The sequence below is a fragment of the Phoenix dactylifera genome, unplaced genomic scaffold (genome assembly GCF_009389715.1).
Source record: "Phoenix dactylifera cultivar Barhee BC4 unplaced genomic scaffold, palm_55x_up_171113_PBpolish2nd_filt_p 001982F, whole genome shotgun sequence".
NCBI lineage: Eukaryota > Viridiplantae > Streptophyta > Magnoliopsida > Arecales > Arecaceae > Phoenix > Phoenix dactylifera.
In genome coordinates, this window is record NW_024069264.1 from 44,282 (window position 1) to 55,880 (window position 11,599).

General features: G+C 36.2%; 1 protein-coding gene across 1 annotated transcript; it reads right to left on the reverse strand.

Annotated features, from left to right (window-relative positions):
* Nucleotides 1-615: 615 nt before the first annotated feature.
* Nucleotides 616-11,359, reverse strand: LOC120109279 (D-alanine--D-alanine ligase-like; the record flags this gene model as incomplete). Its single annotated transcript, XM_039123040.1, is given in 13 exon segments — nucleotides 616-986; nucleotides 1,078-1,140; nucleotides 2,203-2,311; nucleotides 3,695-3,740; nucleotides 5,987-6,242; nucleotides 7,170-7,248; nucleotides 7,370-7,539; nucleotides 8,405-8,469; nucleotides 8,558-8,626; nucleotides 9,439-9,683; nucleotides 10,005-10,026; nucleotides 10,029-10,107; nucleotides 11,049-11,359. Coding segments are annotated over 13 exon segments (1,595 nt in total), but the record flags the coding sequence as incomplete, so codon positions are not given.
* Between the last annotated feature and the right edge of the window lie 240 nt (nucleotides 11,360-11,599).

Sequence of the window (11,599 nt, forward strand, 5' to 3'; positions counted from 1 at the left end):
TGATTAAAAATGAACTTTAAGTTGACAGTGTTCTCTAATCACAGGGTTAGCAGGACATCCGTTTCAGGCAGAATGCGATCCAGTCATTTGAAGCATTATTGTGATAAACCTGTCTATGAGAACATATAAAATAATCAAGCCCCACATAATTTCAGCCTTGGGCATGTACAATGTATTGCAGTAAATTCCTGATGCTGAAATTTCAATTTCAAAGCAAGCCCAGCTCGCTCCCACCTCCATGCAGTCATAACATAAACTAGCCTTTCTACGTAAGTTATATTTGCTTCCATATCTGCCTCTTCTTCAATGTCCCAACTTCATTTAACAAACCTTCATCTGTATTTAATGCAGTCACTACTGAGGAAGCCATAGACTTCTTTAGTTCGGCAGTCAATGGGCCTCGACCGCGACTTCAGAGAGTACATAACCCCCTGTTACAGAAAGGAGCAAACAGGAACAGAGGAAAAAGAAATAGAGAATAAGAGATATTCAGAAGGTTCCATACAACAGCCACCATGGTTAGCACAGACAGACAATCTGCTGTGACACAAATGACTTTGGGGATAAATACCAGGGTGGCCTAATGATGATACCTGGAGAGAGAAGGTTCAATAATTATAAAATAAGCCATCAGCTGGCCCGCATATTATAGAGGAGATCACAACGGCAGTCTTTCTAGCACCACATTAGTGGCTCACCGCTCCAAGTATTTATCTACTCCTTCAACTGCAACCCCTTGCAATTTAGATGCAACCCAAGCACCGAATGGGACTCCACAAAAGACTTTGGCACTTGAAAAATTTTCATCAAATAATCCCTTAAATTTGTTTTAGCAAGGACACGGATTGCCACTTTTCACATACATTTTAATTATTCTTAGAAAGTGATGCACAGATGTTAAAAATCTATTCAGATCTTTGAAAGGCCAAGTCAAGAACCATCCTGAAAAATTGTTGGGGATAGATTGGTGGTTGTTCCACGAGTGCCTGAAATGGCAAAGAACAGAAACCAATGGACCTGAGATGGTAGCACTATATCAAGAATGCTTCTTATTGTTATTGAGGACTTCACTATTACCTGATGAATCAAGACAGTGGATGGAGTCATCCCAGGTACTGTGTTAACCTCTATCACCAGTACCTGAAAAGAGCCATATTTAAAATAAATTAATAAAAATATATCATACATTTGTCCATTTTTTAGCATGGCACACTTTCAAGGGATAACTATTTTAGTTGTGTTCTTTGCCAAAACACATGATTCATCATCCAAGTCAATGATCCACATGGCTCACCTTGTTCCCCATATTTTGAAAGATAAATCAACCAAAATTCAAGTGAACCAGGTTGTTTAGCAACCACCAATTGACACAGTCATCACGTTCCATTGTTGAAATCTGTTCGCTTAAAATGACCATTTGTTTCATAGGTGATGAGTTTCCAAAGCATATTTTGTTTCTAGATGTTTAGGATGTTATAGATCATGAAGAGTGCAATGGATCATTAATTTGGATGTCCTATCACACAAATTTAACTTCAGGTATAGCTAAGTAGCTAGGTTGTGTCCAGTTTACGCTAAAGCTGCCTTCTTTATATACTTGTACTATCAGATTTTAATTAAAAAAAAACACTGGTAAATAATCTTGAGAATACATGTATTATCAAACTAAAACAAACCTTGGTTGAAACTTAATTTATTTCGGAATTTTCCATGGCTATAAATCATGTAAATTTTTTAAGAGGTGTTGGATGCACTGATACACTCCATGCATCCTAGCCCAGTATGGGCAAGAAGTGCAACTGGAAGTTCCGAGTTCAACTATGTAGAGTAGGCAGAGAGAGTAAGAGAGATTGGAGAGCCAGTAGAGTTGATCCCAAATTCTTGGGTCCACTGATATCTTGGGTATACATTTGTTCGAGTTTGCTACACTAACAGTCTAACTGTCCCTATAAGTATTCCAGTGCCGACCAGACACAGATGCATGCACAGCAGCCGCGTACACTTGCAATTAAGACCAATTGTTTCTGACATAGAAGAGATACAAAGACAGTAAGTTCGCTTTTTAATTTTGAAAGAAGTTCTTTTCTTAGGTTCTTTAAAACATTAGCATAATATCATTATCTGAAAAGTCAAATAGTTCCTAACAAAACAAAGTCGAATAGTGACGATAGAATATTCAATTAATTGAGAAGATCAGCTTACCTCCCCACTGTATGCATTCACAAATGCATCAATTCGTGAAAAACCTTCCAACCCCAAATAATTTGCTATTTCCTCCATCCGCTGTTTGCATCTTTGCAAGGCATCATTACTGAAGAAATTGGGCAAGCGATCTCCTCAGAAGGATGATACAGTACAGGTTCTTTTGAAGACAAAATGCGCATGTGAATGAAAGTCTCAATGCATGTTACTTTATCAAGCTCCTTTTGGTCATTAGCATATTAGTTGCAAAGTTTAAAAGAGATAACAACAATAAACTTCATGACGGATTTGTCCCAGCAAGGAGTACTAGTTTACGTAATTTATGATATATGAGCACACAATCTGTGAGTTCATGCACCCGCAACAAGCAGAAATCTGTTAGAAGCATCAAGAGAGTGCACTTTTGTTAATTAAAAAGCTTCCTATGTGATTATTCGAGAGGGAGTACCATGATTCTGATTGTCAAACAATGAGAGGGAGTACCATGATTCTGATTGTCAAACAATGAGACGCTTCATCCAACCTACTTAACCAAATCTGAAAAGCTTTCATTACCTGCTGTTACACTGTCCAGAGTTTCCTCCCAATAGTATAAGATGAATTAGATTTTCCCAAAATTAGGTTTTAATCAAGGATAAATGTTATACTCTAGTCATCACGTGTCAAAGCTTCTGATAGAATTTGCACATTGTTCATGCTATTTATCATGTATCAAGGTTCCATCTCAGCAAAGCACAGATATTGTGGGCAAACTAAGTTCATTTTAGCTCCAATGTCAAAACTGCCATCAAAACTGCACAGCCACATTTTATGCGCACAATACAAGCTATTCTCTCTGTATTCATATCAATATCTCTCAATTATGTTAAGTTCTTATCAAATAAATTTCAATATGGAGAAATTATTTCCTATATTGGTGAGAAATACATTCACATCCAAGTCAAGGCACTTGACAAGATGTTTTTGAATTTTTTATATGTAGACAACAAAAGAATGCAGAGTCCTCAGTGACAGATGATATTTCAATAGACTGAAGTGCCAAAACACTAACAAGGCAGCACAATAAAATATTAAGGTTTGTAATGTATGCGTATTTGCTTATACATACATACCTACATGCATGAATGCACATACAACTACAAGCTTTGTCTGAAATGTTTTTGAGTTGCTTTCGTGGAAACCTACTCCACCTATATTGCTAAGGAAACACCGCTCTAAACGCCAGCTTCAATAGCTAAAGTTGACTCATTGATGATTTTCTTGACTTACATTTGGATAATAGTATCTAGAGATTAAATCAAATGCCAGATTCCTGCATAATGTCAGGCATCCTAACCATCCAGTGAACACAAAGCTATAATGCCTCAAAAGTAATTAGAAAATGAGTTAGAAAACTCCATCCAAACCACTTTTTGTATAGCCGCCCAAACCACTAAACGTACTTCTAGAAGCAATTAAAATATAGGTGAGATCAAGGATTTTAAAAACAAACCTAATAATTGTTGCTGGAGGTGGTGTCAAGTTGATGCCAGTTCCACCTACAAAACAGTCAGTTTTAGTAGTCAATATCATTAGCTTAAAGGAACATATATAGTTGTTAAATATTATGTGTTGTCATTCATGCAACTAATCTCTACGATACATAGTACATGTATAACAATATTACAGAGAAGTTCTTGACCAGGCTACAACCAAATTAAAGATTGTCCACTATCACCTACATTTGAGACCCTTCTTGCTAAAACTTTGTCCACTTGAAACTAAATTTTATAATCAGGCATTTTGCCTGATTTAAAGGCTTCATCTAATTAAATTTTTGGTCAAGATCCCAGGTGATAGGGTTTTAGTTAGCAGAGTCTAGGTTTTAAGACCTTGTTGATGACAAAGGTGGAAGAGAACCTTGGTACAACTTAAGGATAAAAGAAAGCAAGGCAAGTTCAAGATAGAAAATTGGTTCAACTGCCCTGGTTGTAGGGTGGGGTTTTTTGGGGATCTCAATATGCATGCCCAGGGTGAACTAAAGGCTCACTTGAATCTATTAGTCACCTGTTTATGCTCAAACAGATGGCTTTTTTTTTCAAATCTGTCTACTTTCCCCCAAATATTAAGTCATAGTTAAATGGTCCCTTCAATGTAAAAAAAATCCACTGCATTCAAGGGTTAATTTTGTGTTAGAAATAAATCTGATGAGATGATGAAAGGATTATAATATAGTTACTAATACCACCCTACATACAATCACACTAACATTATCACAATAGAATCAGTTTTATAGCCTAATATTTGTCCTCTCAGTATTCCTGCCTAGGATAATAATGTGGTGATATGCTTGGAAAATCCCTGTCCATCAAACCTTATTACTCCTAAAGTAATCCACATAAGTATGTTTTTAAGCATTCACAATATGGCCCAAGTTGTTGTTGCTGAGTTTCCAAAAGAAGTACACCAACCTCCTTAACATAATGACTTCCAGCTTTTCTGCTTTCATAACCTATCAGCGAAAACTTATGAAGGCTACATACCCCAGCAAATCACAAACCATGGATGCAATATTTCAAGTCTCATTCTCCAAATCATCATTTTAGATGTATAATGTGCTTTTATTAACATTCATAATACGTATTTATAATATATATGCATAATATATATAGGATATGTACAATACACACACACACAGAGGAATAGATAATGATGACATTTCATCACATATTCCAATTCAAGGCCTGAAAAATATGTCCGTAAGTGTGCTCCTGCAATTTTTCTTATAACAAGTTAAAAAAAAATATCTTATTATAACATTAGCATGTGCTACTTGAGATCTTATATTTAAACCCAAACTCAATAAAAAACATTAACTTTTTTAAGAAGAAAAAATACATTGCAATCAAGGTATGACGTACCAGTACCGGTAGGCGTACCGGTCGCCTACCGGACCGGTACGGTCCTATATTGAACCGGCCAATAGCGCACAGCGCGTGTGTGCGACGCGCTCCACAGCCACTCTATGGCATTTAGCCACTCTGTGGCAAATGCCAAAGAATGGCATCAAATGCCACTCTGTGGCATTAAGGTGCCAGTTTGCATTGGCCGAACCGGATGGAACCGGTCTGGTTCCGTCCAGTTCGCTCTTGTACCAGCCGGTTCAAGCTGGTACGGACCCCATACCGCTCGATTCCGGCCCCAAACCATTTTCCATGCTTGAACTGGTCAAGGACTGGACCAGTCCGATACATGTTGAACCGGCCCGTACCGGCCGGTTCAACATACCATGGTTGTAATATTATTAATATCATATTGTACTGAGGACCCAGTCAATATGAATTATAGCTGCAACTGCGAGCATGACATAACACACATCATGTGACATGTATACTATATATGGAATATTTAAACTCAATTAAACACCTGCATGTCCAATTCAGGTGGAATACCTAAAATGTAGATATCCATATAGAGACCTATATATATTGTCCCGCATCTTTGTTGCCATTCCCACTTTACTGATCTGAAATATAGTTTACAGGGTACATAGACTAAAATGAGGTCCTAGAACTAATGGTCTAAGGCACAGGTGATGCCCAAGGTTATTTTCATTATAACACAGTTATCATAAAGAATAAAGAAGATAAAAGAAAACAAAGCATTCAACGAGCAGGCAATGTGGAAAAGGTACAATTTACACATAACATGCTGTTCTATATAATTAAACTGATCAACTAAAAAATAGCCAGAGCACATCCATGGAACCATGATTGTCTGTAAGATTAGGCATAGGAAAACATACCTTGGAATTTCTCCTCAAGCGATAAGATGTCACCAGTTTCTTTAACAGTAATGCTAGGACTCAGTGAGCGCATTTCTCCACGTTTACCTATGACACCAACTGTTATTTCAACCCATTCATTGTGTCCTTCCCATATTAGACTACGAGCACCATCATTTGCTGATTTGGATGAAACAATTATTTCATCCGTCTCAATGAAAGGCTCAAAGACTAATGATTGTGGAGGAGGATTTGGCATCTCAATCACCCCGTGTGCCTAGCACATACAATTGAACAGGAACTTTTGAAAATTGCATTTGATTGAACAATATATTTTTAATTTATTATCTTAGCATACTATGTATTTATGCAAGAATAACTTAAGAATTTCCAACAAATAAAAAGAAGTTGATAAGCAAATTTTAGTCTAGAAAGATGCACTTGATAAATTCTTTTCAATATCTAGAGGTCATGTGCCTGATGATAAATATTTTCAATATGATCATGAACTGCCATGCTAAAATGACACTTTGCCCTGTATACTATAGCATAGCTTTACCGGCCAGGGTTAAATTGAAAGGCAGATCATCTTAATGTGTCTCCTATCATGACAAATAAACTTATAAATCCTGAAGATGAGAGAGATTTATGCACTGCACGTTATGTTAATTTAAAAGCCAAATTCGGATTAATCTAAGTGAAGGAACTATAGGTAAGCTACCAAACATATTATGATGCCACTAAGGATTTAAGTAGGACCACCTGCATGCATGATACCATGCCCAAAGAAAAAAGAGGACATAAGTAGCAATGCAATAACAAGCAGCTTGCCTGGTGCCCAGTACCAACCCAGTGCAGAATGCTGATACTGGCCCGGAACTGAACATTAAGGGGATGTGTTCTTCATATCTGAGATGCATTTGTACATTTTTATGCCAAATGAGAATGCTTAATAATTAAGATCATAATTCACCTGATATCTACATTTGTACTCGTATACATTAAAACAAAAGGCAGATATGGATATGATTATGCATATTCTGACTAATATCCATTTAATGAGTTGACCATAAGGAGCCAAACAAATGACTGGAGAAAACTTAAGTTCCACTGGCATTATATCTGCCTTTAAACAAAGGACCTACTTACAAGACAAATTCCTACCCACAATGTCTGAAAAACCTAAATGTAGGAGTTTGCAGACCTTTGACAAACTATTAGCTGGAATTCGTGGAAGAAAGTTCCGCAATGCATTTATGTATACTTCCAAATCCTTCACAGTGCTGCAAAACAGTGTGATTGGTGCATCAAAACTCATGCAGATGCAGACTAATAAACACTATGCCAGTCTCAGGCAAACAAAAGTACATATGGAGAGTCACAATTGTGTGAGCATTCACATACCATAGTCTAGCAACTCCAGTCGAGCATCCATCACGAGCTGGTTTCACACATAATGTTTCAGATTTGAGCTTTGTCGTCAAGTCATGCCAAATATCAAGAGGAGATGAATTTAGTAGCTCCTCTTTACTCCTTACATCCTTAGGTATGGTAAGCACTCCTGAACTTGTCAGCTGCATTCAACAGTGGAGAGAATCACAAATTCTAGCAGATTGAGAATGTAAATAATAAATGCCACATCATAAAATAAAAGATTAAGGTAGCTAGCTCTTTAGCCAAATCATAGATACATAAATCTCAGGTCTCATTCACATAGTTGACAGGCATAAATCCATAAAAGAACAGCATTTTGCAAAAGAAATAAATAGGGCTGGGCACCGAAGCATGCCAGTTCATGCCAAAAGTTGGTATGATATAATATGGCAGGCGCATGCCCCACAGTTCTTAGATCATTCATATACATATAAAGGAAACTTAAAGATTTTCTGATGCGACTCATAGGCAGACCCAAAAGGAACACTGCGACCTGAGGTTTGTTGTTTCCTAGGCACTACTTTCAAGTATGTGTATTGTCAGAGCAAGTAATGTATATTGTTTTCTGGTGTGACTCATTGTAAGAGGCTAAGAGCAAAATATGCAACTTGAAACATGCCTCAAGCCTCCGTTATTGAAAACCTATATGAAGAGGCATGGTGGAACATGAGTTACCCACAACACTATCTTGAGCTTAATAATCTTGTTCTTGCAAATTTTTAATAGTTCAGCCAATATTAAAACTTGAATCATTCCATTTAACATAAAAACAGAAACAAGACACCTGCATAAAGTAACTTGTGCAAGTTATTCTACAATTCAACATCACAAATAGAGCTATTTCACCTCATAATGAATATACTTGACAGTTGATACCAAAGCCATTTTCATGTTTAGCTTATACACCGACATTAAATACATAGGTTGAGAAACATAAAACCATTCAATTAGAATAAATTAATTGGTATGCATATCCATCCTTGAAAAGTATTGCAAATAGCATACATGGCTAAGGGCTAGAGATGTTGACACTTTGTCCATGCAAATTTTGGAAGCCATTGATCCAGGACCTGAAAAATGTACTATTATGACAAAAGCCCAGCTGTATAGCAAAAGAGTATAAGTTAGAAGATAGAAAACGATCATGAAAGCTCAAACCTGTGTAAGGAACTCCTGCAGCCTCCAATAAAGCTTGAAGGGTACCATCCTCACCAATACCACCATGCACTGTAGATAATGGCAAATGATGATAATCGAAAGAACTAAAGTAACCTTATGAAAAATAAGGCATCAATACACAACAGAAGTTCAGTTTCTTTGGCTTTATTCTGATTATAAACTAGAACCAAATTAACAGAGACACTCTTTGATCAGTAGTACGCAAACAAAACTATGACAAAGTACGAAGCATCGATTGATCTTACTTTACCATAGACTAATGTACTAGCTTATTTTGCAGTACATAAGGGAAAGAGATATTAGGCTTGTCGGGGAATTACATTATACCACCGTCATCTCAAGTGACAGCCTGTGCCAGTCCAAGTCAGGCCAGTACCAGGACCCAGCACAGCACCGCTTAGGGCTTCTTTTTTTTTTTTGAGATAAATTTAGCTAGAAGAAGGCTTATCAAGTCATTTTTTTTGTCTCCAAACAGGCAGCATGCTCCACGCCAGACACTCATTCTTGCTCTCTCTCCCCCCTCTCTCCACCCAATATACTAATTGCCAAAATAAATGTAATAAACAAATAAACAAGCAAAACACAAGTATGTGTGCATTCACATGCATTTGCACGTCACACACGCCTCATAGCATATAAAAAAATATATATATATATATATATATATATATGCACACATATAAGTACACATATAAGTGTGTGGGCATGTTTTGTATATGTCTCCATCTACATGCCTATGTCCATACACATACTCCACTACCATAAAAACAAGAAGCAAGCATCACTAACTAAAATTGAAATTAAAATTAAACCAATCATAAAACATAAATTTACTGAATGTGGTATCATTCAGGATGAACCTGCAATAAACGCTACTGCTTGAGCTTCTTTAGCATACTCAATCCACTGTTTCAGTGAATATTTCACAGGAGGTTCATCAACAATGTCAAAACCCGTGAACCAACTATGTTTATTTAGAGCTTCTGCGAGTTCAGTCACCACATGCTTGCGTAAATGAGATGTCAGTGCAGCTCTAGTTGGTTCGATTGCCTCAACACATGCAGCAAAAACCTCCTCTGTTGTATGACGCAGAACTAGAGAATAACTGCAGCAGAAAATGGGTTTTAGTAATATATTTTGAAAGAACTAAAAGAATAATGTTGCACAAAGATATGCTAGGAGATAGACTCCCTGATCAAATATTAAAATTCTTATATGTCAAATTTTCCAATGAACACATTGAATACATGATATGAAAGCTCTAACATTATTGGTTAAAATGGTGATAATAACAAGAAGAATCAGGTTATACAACTTGCAGTAAAAGCAAGCATGACCCTTTGGGCCTAAAAGATTTCAAACATTTAAGTAGGCAAGGATTTACTTGTCTGGATCACTGTAGATATATGTCAAAAAGAACACTTACGGTAAAGACCAAACTATTCTTGAATTGCATCATTATCTTCGTCGTGGTGCTGGGTAGATGAATATCCATTTGCAGGAGCAAGTAGACATGGAAGTACATCAACCTGAAGTCACCCAAAACAATTAAAGAGAAAATAACAATGATAACAAAAATTTCATGTTAAATCTCAATATGCATATTCTTTGGGAGTAACAGAAAAATTCTAGAGGCAAGCAAATTATATTATCAATAGAATAGATAGGAAAATATAAAGGATACAGTGGGAAAATATAAGGCCAGAAAGGTAAAATGTAAGCTACTTTGAAGCAATGAATTATATTCTAAATACATAAGGGAAAAAATTCACAAAATGAAGAAACCCAGATGAGGGGGAGAAGTCTACATACACTGACATCAATGTCCATAAGAAGGCATGCCTGTCACTTAAAAAATTTTATGCACTTATTTGCAGATATTATAAACTGGTATGCTGCATGCAAAGCATGTTGCTAAGATACGAGTATGGGTGTGTGTCAGGTAAACGAATTTGATGCTTCAGATTCCCAAAAGAGGATTCACAGTTGCAATTACATGAACATTGACATGCGTAAATAAGCGCATGCATGTAAATTGATGTTTTATGTTATAGTACAAAGAGAACTATGCTTATGGCTAAAATGTTAAATTGGTGATTGAAAGGAAAAAAATCACAAACAATCCATATAATAGAACAAGTAATATCACAAAAAGATGATGATGAGGCCAAATATCTCAATATAATTAAAAAATGAGTTCTAAGAGAATTTTTTAGGCTCAAAAATGAATTTTATAAAGATAAAGTATAAAAATTTCTTGGACGATGCAAATTGAGGCTATTTCATAGAGTTCAGGTAAATAGAAGAAATCTTGGTAAAACTTTCATGTAGAGATGGTTTTGAACTTTTTAACAATATTAACATGAAAAGTAGCTGAAAAAGTATATTTTCGACACTTAACAGCACAAATTTTAACATCCAAGATGAGACATTAACTAGCTTCAATTATTTGTAAGCTTTTGCGATTTACATCATCAAAACGTTGCAAGTTAAGCCAGACATTTGTCCCGCTCATGAGAGATACTTGACGTTCTGAAGTTTCTCCTCCAAAGATAACAAAGACCTTTTGAGCTTCTCTGTTTTCTCTTTTGACGTTTGCACGATGTGCAGATTGCAGTCTTGTAGACAATGCACTCCATGACTTTCTCCATGGTACAAGACAAGGGAACCGCAAGCAAGCATGCTGGATAATGGTACGAAGGATGTTTGAATGAGAAAATCCAACCTGCACAAAGAAAGTGTCTTTGCTCAGTACATCACTTAGGGTGCATTTGGATGTCCCTCAAAATCATGATATTTTAGCTTTTCGAAATTACTAACCATAATTTTGTAATGTGAAATGTATGTTGTCGCATAAATTTTCAAAAAACACCTAAAATCATGAAACTAAGGATTTCTACTTTTGAGTACAAATTTTCAAAGTTCATGTTTTTCTCTCATTCTTATCTTCAAATCTTTCCAGTTATGAACTTTCTCTTTCCAACAACCAAGTGTCACCTTAAAAACTCAACTTTTTTTTTA